At 39.5% G+C, this 27,076-nt stretch overlaps 2 protein-coding genes across 4 annotated transcripts in view; one reads left to right on the top strand and one right to left on the bottom strand.

Annotated features, from left to right (window-relative positions):
- The window catches only part of osbpl9 (oxysterol binding protein-like 9), a 229,836-nt gene extending 225,176 nt beyond the window's left edge, over positions 1-4,660 (bottom strand). The window contains exon 1 of one of the 3 annotated variants that reach the window (XM_072574282.1): positions 4,503-4,660. In XM_072574282.1, the coding sequence (XP_072430383.1) occupies positions 4,503-4,613 (111 nt within the window). In that variant the 5' untranslated portion in view covers positions 4,614-4,660. Of the gene's footprint in view, positions 1-4,167; positions 4,189-4,502 lie in introns of those variants that run through there. The other 2 variants (XM_072574283.1, XM_072574284.1) reach the window with 2 other exon arrangements.
- Positions 4,661-11,957: 7,297 nt separating this feature from the next.
- The window catches only part of LOC140479911 (calreticulin-like), a 44,281-nt gene continuing 29,162 nt past the window's right edge, over positions 11,958-27,076 (top strand). The window contains exons 1-4 of the mRNA XM_072574280.1: positions 11,958-12,211; positions 21,320-21,421; positions 23,161-23,364; positions 24,421-24,515. Of these exons, the coding sequence (XP_072430381.1) occupies positions 12,121-12,211; positions 21,320-21,421; positions 23,161-23,364; positions 24,421-24,515 (492 nt within the window). The 5' untranslated portion in view covers positions 11,958-12,120. The remainder of the gene's footprint in view (positions 12,212-21,319; positions 21,422-23,160; positions 23,365-24,420; positions 24,516-27,076) is intronic.

Raw genomic sequence — 27,076 nt, 5'->3', positions numbered from 1 at the left:
ATTTAACAAGAAGAAGCATTCAGTATGTAAAGTCAGTTAACAAAATGAAAAGTATCGAGACTATGGTGCTGGAAAAGCACAGCAGGTCAGGCAGGATCAGATCACTACCAGCTGGGAAGTGATTGCTGGGCCCTTTCTGAGATATTTTTATCATCAATAGCCATGGATAAGATGCCAGAAGACTGGAGGCTGGCTAACGTGGTGCCACGATTTAAGGAAGGTGGTAAGGAAAAGCCAGGGAACTATAGACAGGGAGCCTGACATCAGTGATGGGCAAGTTGTTGGAGGAGATTCTGAGGGACGAGATTTACATGAATTTAGAAAGACAAGGAATTATTAGGGCTAGTCAATGTGGCTTTGCACGTGGAAAATCGTTTCTCACTAATTAGATTGCATGTTTTGTAGAAATGATGAAAATGGTTGATGAAGGCAGTGGTGGACGTTGTCTACATGAACTTCTGTCGGTGTTCAACAAGATTCCATATGGTAGACTGGTTGAGGCGGTTATATCACAAGGAATATAGGAAGAACTAGGCAATTGGATACAAAATTGGATAGAAGGTAGGAGACATAAGATGGTGGTGGAGAGTTGCTTTTCACATTGAAGGCTACAGGTCGCAGGGACTAGTGCACAGTCCACTGTTTTTGACATTTATACAAATGATTTGGACGTTAAATATAAGAGGTATGGTTAGTAAATTTGCAAATGATTCCAAAATTGGTGATGCAGTGCACAGTGCAGAAAGTCACCTCAGAGTACAACAGGAACATAATCAGATGGACTAATGGCCCAAGGATTGGCATGTGGGAGTTTAATCTAGGTAAATGAGATGCGACATTTTGTTGGGATAAATCAGGGCAGGAATTATACACTTAATGGTAAGGTCCAGCGGAGTGTTTTGAACAAATAGGCCTTACAGTGCAGATTCATAGCTCCTTGAAAGTGGAGTCGCAGGTAGATAGGATAGTAAAGAAGGCATTTGGTATGTTCGTCTTTATTGGTCAGAGCATTATGTACAGGAGTTGGGAGGTCATGCTGCAGCTGTACAGGACATTGTTTAGGCCACTGTTGGAATACTGCATTCAATTCTGGTCTCCCTACTACAAGAAGGATGTTGTGAAACATTGAAAGGGTTCAGAAAAGATTTACAAGTATTTTGCCAGGGTTCCAGCAAGAGGATGAATAGGCTGGGGCTATTTTCCATGTAGCATTCGATGCTGACAGGTGACATCATAGAGGTTTATAAAATCATGAGGAGCACGGATAGGGTGAAAAGTCATGGTCTTTTCAGTAGGGTAGGGGAACCAAAACTAGAGGGCATAGGTTTAAGGTGAGAGGGGGAAAATATTTAAAAGGGACCTAAGGAGCAACTTTTCCATCCAAAGGGTAGTGCATGTATGGAATAAACTGTCAGGGAAGCTGGAAGAGACTAGACAATTACATCATTTGAAAGGCATCTGGATGGGTATATGAATAGGAAGGGTTTAGAGGAATATGGGCCAAGTGTGACTAGATTCATTTAGGATATCTGGTCAACATGGACGAGTTGGAACGAAGGATCTGTTTCCACGCTGTACATCTCTATGACTGCTGTTTTCTACATTGTTGCCATTCTGCTTTCTCCACTGCATCTTTTCCACAACATTCATGTGAATCCATTTCTACCTGTTACAATAGTCATTATAGCTTCTCTCATGCCAACATAGTTTATAGTCCGATCTTCAATGCCCTCCTAGGCACATCACACACATTACAGTCAATCTTCAGTGATATATCATTTATGGCAGCTACTCAATTACAGAACACTGAAACATACACACAGATATACAACTGCTCCCCTCGCTCAAAATTCATGTCGGGGATCGGAAACGTGAAATAAATATAACTTCAAGTTTTTCGACACATTCCAGACTCTCTAACTAAGTTGCAATAAATCCATTTTGACCTTTGGGGTGGCATGGTGGCTCAGTGGTTAGCACTGCTGCCTCACAGCATCAGGGACCCGGATTCGATTCCCACCTCAGGCGAACGACCATGTGCAGTTTGCACATTCTCCTCGTGTCTGCGTGGGTTTCCTCCCACAATCCAAAGATGTGCAGGTCGGGTGAACTGGCCGTGCCCATCATGTTCAGGGTAAATGTAGGGGAATGGATCTGGCTCTTCAGAGGGTCGGTATGGACTTGTTGGGCCGAAGGGCCTGTTTCCATACTGTAGGTAATCTAATCTTTCATTTTTGATCATGCGCTATCTTAATCAGGTCATTATTGTTCACAGAATAGGGTGGAAAAGCTAAGTTTGAATGTTAGGGTGTGATTTCAAAATGTTGATTCAGTAAATGTTCTTCTTCCAATATCAGAATTTTTCTGAGGGATATGTTTGGTCTGCCAGGATTCAATAATTATATTTGATGACTAACTCAATTTTGATGAAAGATTTCGAAAAGCGTGTACACTTTATGCAAAATCAAATAATTATTACATCTCTATGACTATGACTATATCTAAGTCCATTTTAATGCAAATGCATGTTTTCTTGCAAAAATATTTTTAAGCAAGCAAAGTTTTTTTTTTAAATTCAATTAACATCTCTTGGCCATTCTTAATTTCTCAAAAGGGTGTCAAGAATTAACCATATTGCTGTGGGTCCAGGGTCACATGTAGGCTAGACCAGGTAAGGATGACAGTTCTCTAAATGATATCAGTGAACCAGATGTATTTTTACAACAATTGACAATGGATTAATGTTCATCATCAGTCTCTTAATTCCAAATTTTTACTGAATTCAAATCCCACCATCTACCATGGCAGGATTCAAACCTGAGTGCCCAGAACATTACCTGAGTCTCTGGATTAACAGTCCCACAACAATACAACTAAGTTGTTACCTCCCCAGTATGTGAAATATAGTTTGAGATCCTGTAATTATTGCTATACAAGGGATAAGAATGTCCATCTCCAAGATAATACACATGAGCATTACAGCATTCACCATCTACTTCAGAGACCTGTGCTCAGTTAATCAGAGTCACCATCACAGATGCAAGTTGGGTTGACTTGGTAACTACTCAGTATTTGCTCTTACATTCACACTGTTCCAATTTCAAGACACCCAACTGGTGTTCATTCATATCTCTCCACATAAGTATATATGTCACTACTAACATTTGATACAACTCTCTTGAAAAACCAGCCTTACAAAATTTGGGAACATTCTCCAACTTAAGCATTTTTCTGACTCAGATGTCAAGTTCAAGGTTATCCCATTTCTTTAAGAGGATATAAGTGTGGACTTGGGTAACTGATAGTACTTTTAGAGACTCGTCACCCATTAGATGCTGTCCCATTATTCTCATTTATTGACCTAAAATGGCATTTGCTGCATCATATTACTGTGAAATCTTCAAATTTTATACATCCAATAATTTTCAAATCTTACACATTTCTTACAGATCACTGGTACAAAGATGATGAATATTGCCTACAACACATAATTACACAACAGTGAAGAGTAACAAAAAAAATTCAGGAAATATTTGTGCTCGCCTTCAACCAGATCAATAGCATAAAAGTTGAGAAACAAAGTGACCCCGCCATTTCTAATAAACAGTTGAGGCATACAATAGTAATTTTAAATAAGGCATATGATAATATGACAGTGATTCATGACGCTGATAATGTTTTAATGTTTTCAATGAACAAAAGCAATGTACTGATCTGCAGCACCTTCCTTTGTTTAACCTTTCAGAACGTGGGGATGTTGCAGCATTTGTTGTGCCTATTTTCCTCAATCTGATTCGCAATGGATAATTTCTAAGTTATAACGAAAATAAATACTGGTGAATTACTATCACTACGTGTTACACACAAAAGAATTCTCAATCTTGCTTTTGTTTTGGAAGACAGAGTGCCCAGAGCCTCGATCAAGTTGCCATACGTTTCTGAACAAAGAAAACGAGGTTTGGCAAACGTTGTAGGATAGAGACTGCGTCTGAAAGACACATAAGCCGTTTACCTTTACCAAATATCACTTGTGCAATTGAGTCTCAGCAGTTGAAATGAATCAGAGACCCAACTGCCCGTTCGACTCTATGATTTACAGAATAATGTACACCACAATATATTGCACACTCAAAAGAGAAGCCTTCCACTGTCTGACAAAGCCACTACCTGATCCTGAACCGCCGTTATCACCGCACCAACCAATCTAACCTAACACCTGACCCTTCAACCTAATGTCCCGCCTTCTGCCATACACTGATTAGACAACACCATTCGATTGTCAAGCCTATGCGACTGAATCCTATGTCTCATTGGTCAATCGCGCTGTCACACATTCTCCAGAGCGTCCCACGAGGGGTGGGGCCTTTCCCAGTCGCTATCAAGTTTGTCTGTCACCCGGGGAGGGGGGAGGGGAGAAGACTTAAAACCCAGCCCGACTGAACATACAATAGCTCGTAACTTCGACTCGTCGAGGACGTTACGGTAGTTTCAGTTCCACTCACCGTGTAGTAAGAGAGTAAACCGGCGTTGTAGTCCAACACAAACCAGCGGTACTGCCATCCTTTCATGACGTTGGTCCACTTACTGAGCGGCCCTTCCATGATGGACGCCATTTTCAGGGAATGAAAACAAACCCAGCTCTACGTCAGCGCTGGTTGCTCATTGGAAAAAGAGCTGTGCTGGGGGGGGGCGGAGACTTGCATTTCTCATGGCACGGCTTTTTTAAAAATCCGATCAAGTTTACACCTTTATCAGTTGTACGGTATAGTCACAAATAGTAATGGTGACTTTTTAAAAAATTGTTGCAGCTCACTTCAAAGATTAACTCCATCCCTTGCATTTTAAGCCCTTGTTGACAAGCCCCACAAAACTTTGGGGGAGAGGACACAACGGCTTTAGCGAAATTTCAACTCATCCGTTTATACAGAGGTGAAAATCGGAACTTATTACGTCGTTCAGGTCGATTATTCAGAACTGAGGTGGTTGATGTGAAAAAAAAACAGATTCTGCCAATCCTGCTTAGTGTTTCCACTATTTTCGAGTTTTGTTTCAGGTTTTCAACATCGCAGTTTTTTTTCAACAAAACTTCCGTCTCCCTTGGGAGGGTTGGACTGGCTGGCTTATCAACATCAGTCCTTTAGTGTAAACACAAAACAAATATTAGTTCCTCAGCCATCAGGACTCGTACTGTTGCTGTAATTTCAAAGTCTAAACTGCCACACCAACTGAAATATTTTGTCGCTGTATGCGCAAAAAGATGGTGTTCACCTCATCTCCCAGCAATTTCTGGAATTTTGCCCCATGACTGCAGTTTGACAAATGTTATAGCTCGTCAGTAGAGTTAACAAAAGAAATTGTAGATAAATCGTACACAACAATTGACTGTTTTCAAGTTGCAGAATAAATTTGTAAAAATAAGTGCTCCATCTCCATCAGTGATAAGTTGTCCAATAATAAATTTATGAAATTTAAGATGCATTTGCCAGTCATTTGTTTTGAAATTCCACTATGCAAGCCGCAATCAAGTGAAGGATGAGAAAATAAATGCGGAAAATGCAGTGAGGTTAGATAAAAATGCAATTTCTTCCAGCAGACTTGGATTCTAAACTGTAAATCATGTGCAGTCGGCTGCCATTGTGTCATTTCCTTTCTTGCAAAGATACATGTTTTTGTCACTATGCTTCAAGTTGTTCGGTCATAATTTGCAGCAACCAACCTTTTCAAAAACTTGACTGTGCATTTGGTCTCAATGGGATTTAAGGGAAATTTTAAAAAATGCTACCCACCCCTTCACCTGAGTCCCCAACCTGATTTTAGCAGCAGGTGATGTATTTATTCTGAAAGCACAAGCACATTTCTAATTCAAACTGGAGAAGTAAGCCTTCTTGTTGAACTGGAAGAAATAGTGAAATAGAAAAATCATGACACCATAATAGTGTCACTAATCACATGATTTTGACATCCAGAAGACACCGATCTAGAATGAGCAAGAGAGAGGTTTTAGACATTATACTAGGATGTGTATTTGATTGCCTATAAATTACACAAGTAAATGTTATATACTTAAGGATTTAAATAGCCTTAGTGATCAGGAGGCAGCCTCAGACAGTGTATGTACAAACACCCACAGTCTGAGATATTCCAAACCAATATCTCAATGAGAAAAAGCAATATTACTGTAAAGCATGGTGGAAATGGAGGAGGGACTTCAGAGCCAGGATTTGATGTTAAAAGAGTTCAAGGGACACAGCGAAAAAGATTCTAAATGCAAGATGGGTGTTGGGAGACAAAAGCAGGACTCTGAAGGCATGTCAAGAACTTGATAGTCTTTAAGAAAACAAAGATTGGAAAGTTAGAAGGTTCTGAAGGCAGAGGTAAAAAAACCCAGAAAACTTCAAACACTAACAATGAATTGTGGGGAATTAAAACAGCACTAGAATGCTTGAACAGTAAGAAGCAAAACTTCAAGTAGTCATCCATGCCAGTCAGACATGACATTTAATAGGGATGATAGCTCCAGTAGAGGCCTTGCCATCATCTCAACCATTTGATAATGTGGAATACTCATGATGAGGCCAAAGTGGGAGCGCCTGAAGTGGTAGTTTCAGTGTTTTAGAATGACTTCAGGTTTACATGTGAAGGATCAGCACTTTTTAATAACAGTCTATTTAGGCAAAGCTAGGAGGAAGTAATACATAGTATGATGCATTGATTAAAACATTTTAGCCCCAAAACACACTGGCTGTGGTTACTGTGAAGGACTCTCCTCAATCTCTCTTCTCACCTCAGTTGTGGGTGATCATCAGGTTAACCCATCACCTGTCATCTCTCTCTAATGAGAGCAACCCTTTGATCTGGTAGGCAAATTTACGTTTTTCTTGCCAATCCTTCAGTCCATATCGAACATAATCCCAAACTAAACTAATCGTACTTGCCTGCTCCTGGCCTATATCCCTTCAAACTTCTCCTATTTACAGGAAGTTCATTCCATATGTGAACCAACCCCTATGTAAAGAAATAAATCTTTGTTTAAATCTCTCTCATCTCGCTTTAAAAATGTGCCCACTAGTATTGAAATTCCCCTTCCAACGGAAAAGACACCTTCAATTAACCCAATCCATACCCCTCATAAATCTCTATAAGGTTGCCTCTCAATCTCCTACGGTCCAGTGAAAAAGGTCCCAGCCTCTCTTTATTACTCTTTATAATTTCAGTTTACTTAATTAACTCCATCTGTGTTCCACATAAGCTATTTAATTCTCATTTGATTTCTTCATTTTGTCCTTTTTCTCAAGTCTCTTTTTCTTCCTGTCACCCATTGTGATATCTTTAGTTGCTTACCTATCCAGTAGTTAATAAAAACTTACTTAAAATTGTTTCTTTTTTTCATGTGCAAAACAACCCTTTGGAATCGGGAGGCAGAAAAAGGTAATTAGGTTAAACTTTAAAGCATTTCAATATATTGACTAAGAGAAAACGTTATTTACAACATTGTAACATTCTTTATTTTGTTTATACTATTGTGTTAAGTATACCCCTGAATGTTTCTCACTTGTTTATAAATTTCCTATCTGCTACCTTTGAGGCTCTTCCTTCATTCTGCATCCCTAATGTGTAAGTGGAGGGCAATATATGCAACATGCACTGGTGCTGGTGGAGTGGCCAAAATGGATGCAAAGTGACCAAGAAGATTATTATTGGCAATGCAATGTTAAAATTTACTAATGACCTGGTATTAGGTTGGAATTGTTTAGACAGTGCACAATTTGAAAGGTAACAGCATTTTACAGTCATTTAGAAAATATTGATGTTGTTTAATGGGAAGATATGGCATGGTGGTATTGTCTGTACCACTAGGTCAGAAGCTCCAAGTTTGAGTCCCACATCAGGACCCATCAGCCATGAAAGATGTGTTTGCAACCAGTTGACTTTCTGTCAATCTTTCAAATACATCTGATGGCAGATGGTTACAGCAGGATGATCTGTGAATTAAGCATCCTGAAGAAGGTAATAGAAAAGTACTACAGAACTTTATTCATAGGCTCAGACCAATCCAATGGAAGTCCACAGCCCACCCCTCAGAACAAGGACAGAAGGGAAAAAACAGACAAATGTAGATTAATGCTAGTTAGAAGATTAATAGATCACATTTCTTAAGAATGGAGTGAACTAGTTCCCAGTCTTCCCTTACAATTAAAAATTAAGTTAGGAATAAAAGCGCCAGATGGAGAATGTCTGAAAAATTTACATAAAATAAGGCTTTCTTTCAAGGATGATGGGAAAGAGTATCAAAACCAAAGATTCAAAAAAAAACAACACATCTACCAGGATTAAATTTAATGGTAATCAAAATCATTGAACAGTCAGCAGTAGTAGATGAAAACACTTTACAAAGACTTCATCAGTTCTTGGAAAACATGAGATAAAAAGGACACTTTTACTTTGAAAAGAACTAATAGCTATTGAAGCAATGGAGAAAGTTTTGAGGCACACATTTGTCAAGAGTTCAGAAAAAAATGCAATTAGTAATCAGAATGCACATGTATATCACCAAACATCTTCAACTTTTCATAATGGAGTGAAAAAGCACTTAGTGTTTGCATCACAATCAAAATAAAGCAAATTCAATACCCCATGTTATTTTTATCTTTTTAAAAATCTGTCTTTAGATCCTAGCTAGAAACACTGTAGATCAGAGATAACTTTATTGACCCTTTCAGGGAAAGAAAAATATTAATTTTTTTCTGCACTACCTGTCTTTGATAGTTTAATACTGACTTGCAACTTAATATTGCAAGGAAGAATCAGGTTGTGGGGATCAGGAACAATGTATGGGTGGATGGAATTGGAAGGGTGTTAATTTTCTCTGTCCCCACAACTACATTCAAATCTACATATGATTATACACAGACCATGCTAATATTTCACAGTACAGCTTGGACTCCAATCATCATGGAACCTCCATATCATTGGACCAAAATGCCGCTCCACTTAATCTGCATAGTGGTCAACATACAAACATCTCCCCATGAAAAAAGTATCATGTATAGGCATCTTACACTTGTCAAATTAAATTTGGAATGTTTGGTCTCACTTAGACAACCTAACAGTGACTGATTTGCAACTCCCACTGCCATCATAGCTGGGGAACTCAAGTACCTTGACATTGGAGTAAGGAAAGCAAATTCCGATAGAATGGTCCCCTGCTCGAAGTATAGAACATGATCATGTTATAGCTAATATAATATCTCTCTGAGAAAGTCAAATATAAGACCTCATGGCAACATCCATTGATACCCAATAAATTTCACGATTATTTGAGTAAGGGACCACAGAGATATCCACATCATTTGTGCTCTGACAGACACTGATGATTGATGGATTGACAACTGCTTGATTTAATCCACCATTTCCATCTATCCTGGTCTCCAGCAATGATAAAAGAAAAATAATGTCACAAGAAATTTAACGTTAGAGTCCTCAAAATTCTCAGCAAGAATGGTCTTGTCAGTCAGTACTTCATTGGCAACCTCTCAACCTACACTGTCCAGGAACTACAATGTGCCCTTAGTCTCTGGTCAACCTTAAAATCCACCAAAGTTGAAATCTCCAAAGATATTCTTGATTTTTCTGCCAGGAAACTCTGTGATTGGTTCAATGAAAACTATAATGTTATACAGAACCTAATTGATCATAAGAGTAAATATTTTAGGGATTGGAAATTTCCTTGCACCTCAAGAGAAAATCAACTTCTCTGCAGGCATCTGAAGGCAACAGTACTGCATAAAACACATGAGAGAGACTTTTCAGATAGTAGATAGGCAGAGTGCAGGAAATCTAATTCAGTGACACCAGTGATGTATAGTTTTTTCAGTGCTGCCAACACAATATTTGCCCAAAACATTTAAACAATCACTACGCAGGGAGCCAACATGGAGGGGAGCTCAACATAGGCAGGGAGGCAGTTAGTACACTTTGGACAATATTTTGAAAATTTCAACTGAGACTCTGGGCAAAATCTTCAGGTCTGAATTGTGGGCAAAAAGGCCCCTGTTTCATCATCATAACCTGCCTCCAAATGAGTGACTAATCAGCAAACACTTAAGGGCTCCAGTCCCTGACTACTGGGGTTAATTCAGCTGCAAGTTGGCCTGCTAGTAGTGGTCTTCCTGGAAACAAAATGGTACAGGCTATTATCAGCAGAATTAGGGGTATTCAGTCAAAGGCTCTCAATGTTGAATCAAAGACATGTCCATAAGGCAGAGGGTTGCTGATGTTCACCCCGATGCACCTGCTCCTCCTCCCATGAACCTTTGTCTCTGCAGCCCTACTCCCAGGCTCCCTTTCATACTTCCCACACATAATCTATCGTTCTTGAATTGTTGAACTCACAAGAAAGCACTTCAGACAGAAATCACGGCATTCTATATGTCAGTTCCAAATACAGGAGATACCAGCCTTTAATTGTCTGGCAATTCCAATTAGGAAGAATGTTAGTATCTCAGAATGTAATTCCAGATTATGGCATTCTGTGGCTTTGATCCTCAGGTTTTTGCACTTGCTCATTTGAAGTTATAGCACAGGTCTCCCTTCCAGTAGGCAAGGCCCATGCTGTCACCGACATATTCCACTTTCTGTCTTTGGCTTAAATGCCCTCAACTCCATTCCTCAATATTCCAACCATTTTGATCTCATTGCCATCCAGTACAGAGCAACATTGGAAAAGCCATTCTCCTGCTGAAAATCAGCAAAACCTTTGGAACAGACATACACTCCTGGTACAGCTGCACAATTTCATGTCCCCTATATGGAAAGAGTTCACACTGGCTTATCTATTGTTCCTTCACAACATGAGGGCATTGTTGACTGACCAACACTTACTTTCCATCCTGAATTGCCCTTGAGAAGACGGTGGTGACACACTGCAACTTTGTTTAAGTTTCCCCACTGTGCTTCTCATCACTCTGATAAGTTGGCATCAATGAAGGAGTCAGGAGGGCTGGTGGCATGGTATAATAAATATTAATAACTAATTCTGTGCTTTCAGTTGGTATATCTGGAGAGGCAACTTGAAGGTGCAAAGTGGAAGGTGTATAAATTGTGGACCCTTGAGGCAATAAAACACTAGAATGAGGTGGAAGCACTAAAGAACAGTGAAATATTGTCACCTAGTTACTGTATTGTATTGCCACCGAGCTCGACTTCTTTCTGTACACATACCCTTCTGAATGTAGATTTTCCCAGACACTGCAATTGCTCATCGATGCCACAAAAAAAAACAAGATTTGAATTGTTCAAATTTCCCAGATTAGGCTTTTTATATGATCTGTCAAAAATTTAACGATTGTTAATCGAGGGAGTAACTTGTAACTAACACAGGAAAAATACTGGCAGGTTATATCGCTGCATCGAATATCACAGCCAATTCCCATTCAGCATTTACGCAGTGGTCTCAATGAAGTCATCAGGAGCTGTAACCCAATCTTGACCTGTCGTGCCATGGTTGATCACAGCAGTTCTATTACTGCCTCAGAGAGCGCTACACAGGTTTGATCTCGGGATACTAAGGTTCTCCGTGTGTATCAATGATGGTCTGATTTTGCATCCTAGTGATTCAACTCTCCACTGTCATCTCAGGAGCAACTAGGGACAGACAATAAATTCTGGTCAGACAGTGACGCCCATTCCCGCAAGTGAACAAAGAACAATTCTGGGGGTAGTGCCATGTATTTCCTTGTGCTTTTATAATTTACTATCACACTTTTTGCATACGTATATGAATGTCTTTATTTTTACTTATTCAAAGGATGGGAACTAATATTTCATTTTTGAAATAAGGTCATATCCTCTCCTCGTGGTCTCTATGAACCTGGCAATTACTTCACAGAGCCCACCTTCCTCCTCATTGGCTCTTGGCCGTCTTGCCGTCAGATAACATTGTTCACAAAATGGCTTATGTTCATTTAGCCTCTGGACAATTAATTAAGTGATTTTATTTTCTGGGCAAACGGCAAGTTTCTGTGGTTATCAGTGAGAGAACGTCTGCTTAAACCGTTAACCGACTTCGAATAACGACTGGAACAAATAACACATCAAAACTATCTAATAAACTTGAGCGGCATGAGGGTAGCAACCCTGCTGCTGGCAGCTTTAGCCGCCCAGTCGCTGGCAGAGCCGATGATCTACCTGAAGGAAGAGTTTGCGGATGGCGGTAAGCAGCAGTCTATGCGTTTCAGGCAAAAGGCGAAAGGCCCCGGGAGGGAGGGATACACAAGCGAGGTTCACTGGCGAGGTTCATGCTCAGTGTCTACCCCCAGCTACTGACTCAGTTATTCCCTGGCCGTTCGCAAACTTGTGACAAAACCTTAATTAGTTTGTCCTCTCCCTGTCACTCTCCGCTGGCCCCCAAAACAGGACTCATCAGGAGGACTTGGAAATAACTGGATGTCATTCTATATGTGCAAGCTTCTTGACAGCGATGTGTGAATTCACTTTCAGACAGAGTTTGAGAAAGGTACCAAATAATCGTAAAGACCATGGAATTAAAGGGACATAGTTAGAAAATTGGCCAGTCCGTAGAGAGCAGAGCGGTAAGGCGAACAGTTGTTTTTCGGACTGGCATTGAGTACAGTGACATTGGTATTAGGATTTTTTTTGGTTTACAGTAACAGTAATTCTATAAGTTTTAGAATACTCGTAGATAACAGAAGAGACTGGTCCTCAGAGAAAAGTACTAAACTGGGCCAAAGCCAATTTTATCAAAGTTAGGCAGGAGCTGGGAAATGTGAATTGGACACAGCTATTTGAAGGGAAGTCCACATTTGAGATGTGGGAGGCTTTCAAAGATAGGTTAAAGACAATGCAGGATTGGCATGTCGTATTGAAGGCAAAGGATAGGAAGGGCAAGGTTTGTGAACTGTGAATGACAGGAGAAATTGTAGGACTAGCCAAGAGGAAAAGGGAAACGTACATATGGTCTAGGCAGCTAAGAACAGAACAGGCCCTGGAGGAATATCGGAAGAGTAAGACAAGTCTTAAACAAGGAATCAAGCGGGCTAAAAGGGGTCATGAAATAGATTTAGCAAGCAGAATTAAGGAGAATCCCAAAGCATTTTATTCTTAAATAAGAAGCAAACGGATAACGAGAGAAAGGATTGGTCCAATAAAAGATAATGAAGGAAGGCTGTGTGCCGAACCTGAGAGAATGGGCGAGATTCTGAATGATTACTTTGCATCAGTGTTCACTGAGGAGAGGAACATGATGAATCGTGATTAGAGATAGAAGTTTGATTAGTCTGGATCATGTTGGCATAAGTAGGAACAATGTGTTGGGTAGGCTAGAGGTTATTAAGGTGGACAAATCCCCAGGACCAGATGGGATCTATCTGCTGAGGGAGGCAAGAGAGGAAATAGCTGGGGCCCTGACAGATATCTTTGTGGCATCTTTAAATACAGGTGAGGTGCCAGAGGACTGGAGGGTAGCTTATGGTGTCACCCTGTACAAGAAGCATAGTAGGGATATTCTGGGTAACTACAGACCAATGAGCCTGACATTGGTAGTGGGGAAGTTGCTGGAGAGTGTACTAAGGGATAGGATTTATTTATATTTAGAAAAGAATGAGCTTCTCAGTGATAGGCAACATGGTTTTGTGCGGGGGAGATTGTGCCTTACCAATTTAATAGAGTTCTTCAAGGAAGTGACCAAGTTGTTAGATGAAGGAAGGGCTGTTGATGTCATATACATGGACTTTAGTAAGGCATTTGATAAGGTTCCCCATGGTAGACTAATGGAGAAAGTGAAGTCACATGGTGTGCAGGGTGTTCTAGCTAGGTGGATAAAGAACTGGTTGAGCAACAGGAGACAGAGAGTAGTAGTTGAACGGAGTTTCCTGAAATGGAGAAAGGTGACCAGTGTTGTTCCACAGGGATCAGTGCTGGGGCCACTGTTGTTTGATCTAGAAGAGGGCATTGTTGGTATGATCAGCATGTTTGCAGATGACACAAAGATTAGTGGAGTAGCAGAAAGCATAAGGTGCTGTCAGAGAATACAGGAGGATATAGACATACTGGAGAGTTGGGTGGAAAAGTGGCAGATGGCTTTCAATCCAGTTAAATGTGGGGTGATGCATTTAGACAAGTCTAATTCTAGAGCAAATTATACAATGAATGGAAGAGTCTTGGGAAAAGTTGATGGGCAGAGAGATCTGGGAGTGCAGGTGCATTGTACCCTGAAGGTTGCTGCACGGGTGGATAGAGTGGTCAGGAAGGCATATAGTACACATATAGTACGCTTGCCTTCATTGGATGGGGTATTGAGTATAAGAGCTGGTAAGTCATGTTAAAATTGTACAACACATTGGTTCAGCCGCATTTAGAATATTGTGTGCAGTTCTGGTCAGCTCATTACCAAAAGGATGTGGACACTTTGGAGAGGGTGCAGAGAAGTTTTACGAGGATGTTGCCTGGTTTGGAAGGTACTAGCTATGAAGAAAGGTTGAGTAGGTTAGGTTTATTTTCACTAGAAAAAAGGAGATTAAGGGGGGACCTGATTGAGTTTTACAAAATCATGAAGGGTACAGACAGGGTGGATAGAGACAAGCTTTTTCCCAGGGTGAAGGATTCAGTAACCAGAGGTCATGCTTTCAAGGTGAGAGGTGGGAAGTTTAAGGGGGATACACACGGCAAGTACTTCACACAGAGGGTGATGGGCGTTTGGAACGCGTTGCCAGCAGAAGTGGTAGAGGCATGCACAGTAGATTCATTTAAGATGCATCTGGACAGATGCATGAGTAGATGGGGAGCAGAGGGTTACAAATGCTTAGGAATTGATCGACAGGTTTAGACAGTACTTTGGATTGGCTCAGGCTTGAAGGGCCGAAGTGCCTGTTCCTGGGCTGTAAATTTTCTTTGTTCTTTGTTCTAACAACCTGACTTTGATAAATAGGGTATCATTTCAAAGTTTGCAGGCCTGGGGTGGGTGAGTCCAGAACTAGAGGGCATAGGTTAAGGGTGAGATGGGAAAGATATAAAAGAGACCTAAGGGGCAAGGTTTTCACACAGAGGGTGGTACATGTGCAGAATGGGCTGCCACAGGAAGTGGTGGAGGCTAGTACAATTGCAACATTCAAAAGGCATCTGGATGGGTATATGAATAGGAAGGGTTTGGAGGGATATGGGCTCAGTATTGGCAGGTGGGACTAGATTGGGTTGGGATATCTGGTGAGCATGGGCAAGTTGGACTGAAGGGTCTGTTTCTGTGCTGTACATCTCTATGACTCATTGACTCTATGATGTAAATCCAAACTGGTAAATTAACTGAGAAATGCAGACAAATATAAAACGATATATTTTGGTAGCTAATATTGGTAATGATAGACCTGAAACTGCTAGGTTGAAGTAAAAACCCTTCCAATTCACTGCTGCTATTCTGTAAGGAAATATGACATACTTAACTGCATGTATTATTCCAACCCCAGCAGTTCTCTGAAATGACTGAGTAAATCCACAAGTTGAATTAAGTTTCTGCAAGATGCATTTAATAATAGTGATAGAAGACCCATCCAACACTGATCTATGATGTGAAGGTGCTGGTGTTGGACTGGGGTAGATGCAGTCAGAAACCACACAACACCAGTTTATAGTCTAACAGGTTTATTTGAAATCCCATGGTTTCGAAACGCTGCTCCTTCGCCACCTCACCCGACAAAGGACCAGGGCTGAGAAAGCTTGTCATTTCAAATAAATCTGTTGTACAATAGCCTGGTGTCATGTGACTTCTCTAACATTGACCTGGGCACCTGATATTACAAATCAACCCTGCGTAGTGCTCACCCTAACATTGGGAAACATCCAAAGAAAAAACAAGGTGTTCTGCAAACTTGTAGTTAATATTATTACTCCACAATGGGAAATTGTCCAAAGATATCCTGTCCGCAAATTGAAGGATAAGTCCAATGCAGCCAAGTATCACCTTAGCAGTGTACTCTCGATCACCGGTAAAGTGATGTAAAGTAAGGTTAATAATCAACTGGTAATTGCAGTAATTTGCTCAGTATTGCTGTTTGGGTTCAGCCAGGAACATTTAGCTCCAGACCCGTTTAGCAATTGCAGTATTTAGTTCAATTTGTAATTTCAAACATAATGAAGCATTCCATGCTTTCTGCACCTCAACACCTTGATAGGTACTTGAAGGAGTAAATGCAAGCTAGTGAGTTTAGTTGAATATCTCTACCAAAAAAACTTCCCCACCAGCACCACCCTTTGCTGTCTCATTATACAATTTCTTCCATATTTCACTTGTCACTGAGCAACAATGCCATAATTACAAAGGATAATATTTGCAGTTATCAATAAGTAATTCAAAGAGAACAACATCAGATTTATTGGAAATTAAAATCAAATGTTACTGTTGGACAATAAGACCATAAGATAAAGGAGCAGTATTCGGCCATTCAGCCCAAATGTCCATTCCACCATTCAATCATGGCCGATATGTTTCTCAAACCCATTCTTCTGCCTTCTCTTTATAACCTTTGATCGTCTCACTAATCAGGAACCTATCAATCGCTGTCTTAAATGCACTCAATGACTTGCCCTCTACAACCTTCTTGCCAATGAGTTCCATGGATTCACAACCCTTTGGCTGAAGAACTTCTGCCTCACCTCAATTCTGAAGGGTTGTCCCTTAATTTTAAGGCTGTGCTCTAGGGTCTTAGTCTCTCCTGTAGTGAAAGCATCTTCTCCGTGTCCACTATATCCAGGCCTCTCAGTATTCTGTAAGTTTCGATGAGTTCCCCCATTCCTTCTAAACTCCACTGAGTGCAGACCCAAAGTCCTCAACTACACTTCATATGTCAAGCCCTTCATCCCAGGGATCATTCTTGTTGGCCCCCTCTGGAACCCTTCCAATGCCAGCACATCCTTCCAAAGATACGGGGCCAAAAACTGTGCATGATACACCAAATGTGGTCTGACCAGAATCTTATACAGCATCAATAGTACATCCCTGCTCTTGCATTCAAACCCTCTTGAAATTAATGTTAGCAATACTTTTGCATTCCCAACAGCCAACTAAACCTGCATATTAACTTTAAGAGAAATAGGGCTGAACTAGGACTCCTAAGTGCCTTTGTGCTTCAGATTTCCAAAGCCTTTTCCCATTTAAAAAATAGTCAACAATTCTTTTCTTCCTCTCAAAGTGAATAACCTCTCACATATTCCCACCTGACTTTCCATTTGCCACTTTGCCTATTCTCCCAGCCTGTCCAAGGCCTCTGCAACATTACCTTTCCCTCAGCCTATCTTTGTGTTATCTGCAAACTTAGGAACAGTGCCTTCCGTTGCTTTGTCTAGATTGTTAATGCATAACATGAATAGTTGTCATCCCAACACTGTGCCCTATGGAACTCCACTAGTCACTGACTACCATCCTGACAAGACCCATTCATGCCCATTCTCTGCCTTCTGCCAGTCAGCAAGTTCTCTATCCATGCCAGTACCATGCCTCCAAAGCCATGGGCTCTTATCTTATTCAACAGCCTCCTGTGTGGCACCTAGTCAAAGGCCTTCTGGAAATCCAAACAGACCACATCCATTGGCTCTCCTGTATCAAATTTGTCTGACTAAGAAAGTATATCAATAGACTTTTAAGACAAATTTTCTGGATAATCTTGAACGTGAAAAATCTTGCTGACATACAATTTAGGATTTTTTTCATCGAGAAAGTTATACAGGTCAGAAAGAGACCCTTTAGCCCAACTGAATGTCATAGAATCTCTCCAGTTTGGAAGAAGACCATTTGACCAACTGAGCCTGCACCGACTCTCCAAACAGGATCCCAGCCAGATCTCCCCCCCTCCCCACCCCGCAATTCTCTTGGCTAAACTACCTTGCCTACAAATCCCTGGACAATTTTTTTTAACATAGCTAATCCACCTAACCTGCACATCTTTTGAATGTTGGAGAAAAACAGAGTACCCACCTAGACAACGTGCAAACAACCAACAGTCACCCAAAGCTGGAATTGAACTTGGGTTCATAGCACTGCAAGGTAGCAGTGCTAACCACTGAGCCACCTAAACTGGACTAATCCCATTTGCTTGGCCCATATCCATCTGAACCTTTGCTATCATGTACCTGTCCAAATGTCTTTTATATGTTGTAATTGTTCCTGCATCCACTACTTTCTCTGGCAGTTCATTCCATATGTGCACCATCCTCTGTGTGAAAAGTTGCTCCTCAGGTGACTTTTCATAGAATCATCGTGTTGAAACAGGCCATTAGGCCCAACAAGCCCAGACGAACCCTTCGAAGAGTAACCCACTCATTTCCCTACCCTATTACTCTACATTTACCTTGAATAATGCACCTAACCTACACATCCCTGAACACTATAGGCAATATAGCATGGCCAATTCACCTAACCTGCACATCTTTGGCTTATAGGAGGAAACCAGAGCACCTGGAGGAGACCCACGCAGATATAGCGAGAATGTGCAAACTTCACACAAACAATTGCCCAAGACTGGATTCGAATTGGGTCCCTGGCGGATCTTTTTTTCCCCTCTCACCTTATGCTTATGCCCTCAAGTTTTGAATTCCCCTACCCTGAGAAAAATACCTTATCTATGCCCCTCATGATTTTATAAATCTCTGTAAGGTCACCCCTCAACTGCCTATGTTTCAGAGAAAAAAAAATCCAGCGTATCCAGGATCTCCTTAGAGCTCAAACTGTCCAGTTCCAGTGCCATCTGTTAAAACCTTTTCTGTACCCTTTCCAATTAATAATATGCTTCCTATAGCAGAGTGACCAGAACTACACACAACACTTCAAAAGTGGCCTCACATGTCCTGCACAGCCGCCTATATTCAGTGATCTGACTAATGAAGGCACTTGTGCTGAATAACTTCTTAACCACCCTGTCTGTCTGTGACACCACTTTCAAGGCCTGAACCCCTAGCTCTCTCTGCTCAACAACATTACCCAAGACTCTACTATTAACTGTGTAAATACTGCCCATGTTTGACTTTGCATCTATTTAAATTAAACTCCATCTGCCACTCCTCTGCCCCGTCGTCCTGCTGATCAAGATCCCATTGTACTCTTGGATAACCTTCTTCACTGTCCACTATAACATCAATTTTGGTGTCATCCACAAATTTACTATATTCTTATCCAAATTGTTTGTATAAATGACCAAGAACAGTAGACCCAACCGATACCTGCAGAACACTGCTGCTCACGAGCATCCAGTCCAAAAAAACCCTCTGTCATGACTTTATGTTCCTACTGTCAAGCCAATTTTCTATCCAATCAGTTAGCTCTCCCTGGATTCCACGTGATTTAACTTTATTAACATGTCTAATATGTGAAGCCTTGTCAAAAGCCTTGCTAAAATCCATGTAGACAGCACGACTGCTCTATCTTTGTTTATCCTCTTGGTCATGTCCTTAAAAAATTAAAATTTGTGAGATACGATTACAAAACCATGCTGACTATTTCTAATCAGCCCTTGCCTCTCCAAATGCACATAAATTCTGTCTTTCAGAATTCCCTTCAACAACTTACCCGCCAGTGATGTCAGACTTACTGATCTATAATTCTCAGGTTTTTCATTGCAGCCTTTCTTAAATAAAGGCAAAACATTAGCCACCCTCCAGTCTTCCGGCACCTCACCCATGGCTGTAGTTGTATAAATATCTCGACTAGGGGCACCGCAAATTCCTCCCTAGCTTTCCATGATGTTCTAGGATACACTTGCGTTACGATACGGGGTAAACCCTCCAGCTTAATTTAAACCAGCAAAACAGAAAAGATTTATCCCATGCAGTAATCTGTGAAAATTCGAGAGGCCATAAACTATTTAAAGCAAAAATTAACAATTTTATCTCTTAAAGTATAACAGAGAATAATTAACTAATAACTATTTACAACCCCTTCCTCTAACCTATATTTTAATTTCCCCTCTATAATACTGGTCTGAAAAAAAAATCCTGATTCAGATTTACAAAAGTTCTTCTCTCAAAACCAGGAAGCTTTAGGTTCTTTTCTGTATTCCTGTCTTCTTTTCTTCTTCTTGGGGATTTTGCTTCACAGGTTACTGATCAATAAAGGTACCTTTAAGAGAGCCATTTCTCAGTAGTCTTTACATGCTGGTGGCTTGGCAGTTCTCCTCCCAACTGTTCAATTTTCCCCAGTCTTAAAACCCCCCCAAAGCATTGGATTGTGTCATTGGCTTTTAAGATCGTCAATATACTAAATCCAAACTTGATTGGAATTTGGCATTTTGGGGGTATAATTTAAACTGATTGGCCTAATTTGAATCTGTTTTGTTTCCAGGCAACCCAGCTAATCTACTTTCAACCAAGTGTTACATTGTTACCTTACTGAGAACACTTGGTGCTGTCATGTAGTTCTGTCATCTTCTAACTCTCTTAAAGATACAGTACACCCACATCTTCATAACACTTGAATCAGGTCCTGGGGATTTATCAATCTTTATGTGTTTTAAGACCTCTAGCACCTCTTCTTCTGCAATGTGGACCGTTTTCAAGACATTACTGTTTATTTCCCCAAGTTCTCTCGCTTCCATGTCTTTCCTACAGTAAATACTGACATGAAATATTCATCTCAACACCTCCTGTAGTTCCACACATAAGAAGCCCTATTGATCTCTCACTTGTTGCTCTTTTGCCCTTAATGTACTTGTAGAATCTCTTTGGATTCTCCATAATTTAATCGGTCAAAGATATCTCATTTCATCTTTTTGCTCTCCTGATTTCCTTTTTAAGTATGCCCCTACTACTCCTATAGTCCTCAAGGGATTCATTTGACCTCAGCAGTTTATACCTGACAAATGCTTCCTTCTTTTTCTTGACCAGAGCCTCAATATCTCTAGTTAACCAGTATTCTCTTCTCCTTGCCTTTGCCCTTACCCTTCACTCCTAACAGGAACACACTGTCTCTGAACTCTCGTTATCTCGCTTTTGAAAGAACTAGGTCATGTAACCTATCTTGAGAGAGTTGTAGGCATGATATCTCATCAAAGCAGCTTATTCCTTACAAATGAAATATTGTTGCCCTGTTACCCGTGTCTTTTGTTTCACAAAATGTTTTACACATTTGCCCATTCAATGCCTTACAGGTTAACATTATGGATGATGCATCTTTTAAATTTTGCAACATCAGCAAAGTACCTGTATTAGTGTTTCACTTTAACTTGTTGCAACTCTGATATGGTTTCAAACATTTTATCTCAATCAAGCGATAATTTATGTACAACTTTTAAGCTTTGTGATTCATTTCTTTTTTTTAATATAGATGCTTGGGAAAAAAGATGGATAGAATCAAAACACAGGTCTGACTATGGTAAATTCATACTCCATGCAGGAAAATTCTATGGTGATTCTGAGAAGGACAAAGGTAAACAGTGAAAATAGAATAAGCAGAAACAAATTACATTAATTCAGCTTCCTGATTTAAATCTCCAGGTTTCCTTTACCATTTTCCTCTCTCTCCCCACAAAGAGGTTTGTTTTCTAGTTCATATTTACTTATGCAATAATACTTCATGAAATCTTTGCGCTCCACCCAGATTAATCTGTCTGTAGCTCTCCTTCCCATATACTGTAAATATTGTTTTTTGTTTAATCTTGTATTCTCTTCCTAAAAATATTATAAACTACTTGTTTTTGTTTATATTTAAGTTTGCACTTTTCCCATTATACTTGAATCAAGTTTACTTTGTGATTGTATGACTGGTCAATTTGAATTTTTCCTTTCTTCCTCTTGCACTTCCTTTATTCATTTTGTTTATTAATAATTTTTGTTTTAATGTCAATTTAATCTACTTCCATATTATCTACTTTCATGTTTGAATTGTTTTTATTTACCCTGTTTTTTTTCTTTCCTAGTTTAAATACTTCTTCTCTCCCCTATTTAGTATTATTTTTCATTTCATTAGCTTACTTCCAATATGGATGTAGTGTCTCCTTGTTCCCCAGAACAGATGTCAGTATAACACAAAATAGAAATTATTTTCCTGGTATCATTTCTTTAGCCACGAGGTGAGTTCTTAGTCTTCCATTCTTCCCTCTTCTAGGACATAAGAACTCAGAGCAGAATAGCAGTTCAGCCCTTTGAGTGTGCTCTGCCATTTAATATATAATCACGGCTGTTCTTATCTCAACCTCAACTTTACTTTCCTGGTCATCCCCATAACCCTTTAATCTACTTCTAAGCAAATATCTGTCTAACTCCTCCTTAAATTTACAAAGGAACCTCAATTATCCGGCACTTAATTATCCAAATATTGGATTATCCTGCAAGATCGCAAGGTCCCAATGCTTGACTAAAGTATGTTAGTTGGCATTCGATTATCCAGAATTCAATTAACCGAACAAAATACTGCCACCCATGTCCTTCGGATAATTGAGGGTCCTCAGTATTCAGTGTCCTGGTGTCCACAGCACTATAAAGCAGTGAATTCTATGATCTTTTAAGAGAAGTAATTCCTCCTCATCTCTGTATTAAATCTGCTACCCCTTGTCCTAAAACTGTGACCTCTCATCCTAGATTACCCCACAAAGGGAAACATTCATTCTATGTCTACTTTGTCAAAACCCTTTAGCATCTCATATACCTCAGTTAAATCTCTTTTCATTCTCCTGAACTCAAGTGAGTGTAGACCTAACCTACTCAATGTCTCCTCAACAGAAAAGCTTTTCATCTCTGAAATTAATCTAGTTAACTTTCTGTGTGTTTCCTCCAATGCAATTATATCCTTTCTCAAGTAAGCACATGGTGGAGAATATAAACTGGAGAATTTTGTTCCAGAACCCATTTCTAAATTTGTTTTGCAAAATATGATACCTTTCCTATACCTTTGGATCCAACATGGATCATGTGGATTGTTCTCCTGTTCTTTCTGAAAACATTTCCAGCTTTTCTGAAATGTTCCTGGCCCTGACACCTGGGAAGCAGTAAAATTTGTATTATTCAGTTTTAGAATGGTAACACCAATAAATAAAAAATATTTTTTCAGAGAGAATGTCAAGTACAATAGATGTCTTGGAGTGACTATTTTACTGAAACATCCTTGTATCAATTTTTTGATCTGCTCTTCAAACTATCTCAAAGTACACACTTTACTTTGTCTTACAGGAATCCAGACAAGTCAGGATGCCAAGTTTTATGCAAGATCAATTCGATTTGAAGAATTCAACAATGAAGGACAAACATTAGTCATACAATTCACTGTTAAACATGAGCAAAATATTGACTGTGGTGGGGGATACATTAAGCTTTTTCCTGCTAATCTCAACCAAGAAGACATGTCTGGAAATTCTCCTTATTATATAATGTTTGGTAAGTAGTGACCATGGATCAACCCATACCAAATCTTCAAAATGGCACCATTTACGATGTCACTGAATCTATCTTAACCCTATCAAAAACGAGTGCTATTATGAAAATTAATCACATACACTTCATCAGAAGGTCAATGGAAAGGGATAGGTAGACAGGATCTTTTGTTTGAAGAACAGATTGTAAAACTCGTGAGGATGACATTTTCATGACCTTCACTTTAGTATTAATCTAACATTAGCAAATCTGGGACAATTTCATTTGTCGAGGTTTGGTGCCTTTTTTTATTATTATATGGCATCTCCTCACTTGGTACTGAAATTTCCTATAGTACCATATTCTGAAATCCCAACAATAATTGTGTTGAAATTTTCTGCCAATCACTACCATGTGCCAGAATGAGAACATCACGTACTTGACTGAGAGTTTGACTGCATTCAGGCAGTGGGTATTAACTTGGAAATTCACTTTTGTGATGTGTAGGAACAGACTGAAACTATGGTGGTTGTGTTTCAAGCAGATCATTGTTTACATTGTGTGTCTCTATGAAAACTTATAAAGATGTTTATATCAGGCTCCAATTCTACTCTACAGTGCTTAACTATATGAAATAAACCAGTTAGAGCCTAATACAATCACAGAGCTCATATTTGACTCCATCTAATTATTAAGGTGACATGTAAGTTTGATAATTATCACTGATGCTCATTAAGTAATTGCATTTGTGAAAACTTTACAATGTAACTTAATCAAGTGCAATTAAAATTATTATAAGAAACATACCAAGCAAATTTCTTGGAACAAAATAAAACCATAAATATCATATGGAATTAGACAGCAGCACCATGGTCCATGTTGAAGTATCTTGGAATTCAGGTTGGATGCTCAGTCAGTTGAAAGTTGCGAATCGAGCAAAGTTTTTCAGTGGATACTTTTTACACCTTCATTAAAGACTATTATAATATTTAAAGTAGTGAAATAGATAACCATGCCTTCAACAGGTTATAATTTCCTTCAGAGTTCAATAACAAATTTTAATGTCATCATATTCCTCAGGTCCCGATATTTGTGGACCAGAAACAAAAAAAGTTCACGTGATCTTCAGCTACAAAGGAGAAAACCACTTGATTAAAAAAGATATTAGATGCAAGGTAATTTTGTTTCAAAAAACATCAAATTTGAGCTTGAGAACATACTTTTAATCTCTAATAGATAAGTTGAACAGCTCCAAGAGCGCAGGAATACAAGAAATGAAAACCAGGGTAAAGTGTACAGCCTGTCACATTTGCACATTGTTCACACATTGTGACTGCTTTTGTGTTTCAACTTCACTTTTTTGCCTGCTTTTCATATCTCTTGACTCACACATCTATCTCAGCCTTCAATGTATTCAGTGATAGTAGATCCATAACCCTCTCAGGTAGAGAGTTCCACTGATTCACAAGCCTTTAAGTGAAATAATTTGAACGTATCCATGCCCCTAATGATTGACTCCATATGCTATGACTGTATCCTTGTGCTTTCACTTCCTGACTAGCAGAGACAATCTCTCAGCATCTACACTGTTAACACTTCCAAATTGTTTTTCATGTTTTGATAAGATTGTCTCCCATATTTTTAAACTCCAGAGAATATAGACCTCATTTATTTAGCCTCTCATCCTTTATTCTAGGAATGCATTTAGCAAAATCTTCAATGTACACCTGTAAAGCAGGTATGCTCTTCCTTAAATATAAAGAACAAAACGGCATAGTACTCCAGATGTGAGCTCACAAATTATACAACTGGAGCGAGTCTTCATTATTCCTGTACTCCAAACTCCTTGCAAAGAAGTCCAGCATGCCATTTGCTTTCTTAATTACATGCTCTACCTGTATGTTAACTTTCTGCACTCTGTTTATGAATTCATTAAGTCTCTCTGAACAACACCATTTTAATATTTCACACTTATCAAAATTATTCTGCTTTTCTGACTAAACAAAACAGCTTCACAGCTGCCCGCAATATATTCCACCTGCCATCCTGTTGTTTACTCACTTAACCTATGTGTTGTCTTTGCCTCTAGGATTTGTTTGCAGTTCTACATATCCTTCCCAAAATTTACTTTTCCATATTCCTTTGGTTTCATCAGCAACCATAGATACATGACTCGTCTCTTCAAGTCATCAATACAGATTATTGTGGAATCCCTACAATGTGGAAACAGGCCCTTTGGCCCTAAAGGTCCACACTGACCCTCTGAAATGTAACCTACCCAGACCTATTTCCTACCCCATTACATTTACCCCTAATTAATGCACCTAACCTACACATCCCTGAACATTATGGGCAATTTTAGCATGGCCCATTCAGCTAACCTGCACATCTTTGGATTGTGGGAGGAAACCGGAGCACCCAGAGGAAACCCATGCAGACACGGGGAGAATGTGCAAACTCCACACAGACCTGAGGCTACATTTGAACTCAGGTCCTTGGCACTGTGAGGCAGCGGTGCCAACCACTGAGCCTCAATATCTGAGGTCCCCAAATTAATCCTCATAGCACTCTACTTGTCAGAGTTTGTCCATGTCAAAACACCCTGTCTATGCACACTCTTTCCCCCCTGTCTTAATGAATCTCCATTCCATGTTAATACCTTGCCCCCAGTTCCAAATGTTTTTATCTTGTCTATTTAAGACACCTTATTGTATGCCTTTTGGAAATCCAGGTATACTGCATTTATTGATTCTTCTTTGTCTCCCCAACTGGTTCATCCTCAAAAAGTTCCAACGATGGTTTGGAAAAATCTACCTTTCAAAACAACAAACTGTATGATAATGAATTGTCAACCCATTTATCAACTTGTCCCATTCCTTTTCATTGAATCCATGATAAAAAAAGTGGAATGTAAAAATGACTATTATTTGCTACTACCATGACAAATTTCATTCCTATTATATTTTACACAGTAAGTGATGCATGTCATTTATGTATTGGATTGATGTACTATTAATCAATTTAGAATGTTTAACTACTTATAAAAATTAAACACTGAGAATCCATCCTATTGTAGGATGAAAGTATGCCAAGAGTGAAACTTTATTTGCATACTTCATTTTTGCTGAACATGTAAATAACAATTTTAAATGTCATACCTCAAATGGAAGTTGAGTCAGAATATTTGTTTGCATACAAAATGTTTTGTTCATGATCACAATATTCTGTTAAAAACAGCAGAGAAGCTTGGCACAGTAACATGTTATTGATAAAGTGTCAAGGATTATAGCTGCAAGAACATTTCTGTCCTGCCATTTTCCAGGTCTTTGTCAGATGGTTATGTGTCTCTAATGAAGAAAATCAAGTAAGTTAAATACGTTGAACCTGGCATGCATTGTAGCTAAATATTTTCAAATTGAAACATAGAGCAGAATCTTCCCAGCCTCTGAATGATATGGGTAATGGTAGGTCAGTTGGGAAAAAATGGTCAGAAGAAAATAGATTCTTGATCTCAAAAAATGTCTAGATGTGCATCCAAGTTTTGAATTGTGAGATGAGAATCTCAGTTGGGAGCTGCAAGAACCATTTACATGCTATTAGTAACAAATCTCACCTCATCAGTGCGCAGTTTGTACTCTCCAACATGCTGGCTAGAAATTAGATAACAACAATTCCCAACATGAAAAATAGAATGAGTACCTGGCAGGTCCAGCTTGCTGCTTGCTCTCCTGGGCCT

Source organism: Chiloscyllium punctatum, chromosome 7, assembly GCF_047496795.1.
Source record: "Chiloscyllium punctatum isolate Juve2018m chromosome 7, sChiPun1.3, whole genome shotgun sequence".
Lineage (NCBI taxonomy): Eukaryota > Metazoa > Chordata > Chondrichthyes > Orectolobiformes > Hemiscylliidae > Chiloscyllium > Chiloscyllium punctatum.
Note: the sequence above shows the minus strand (reverse complement) of the source record. Positions and strands in the feature narration are given on the sequence as shown.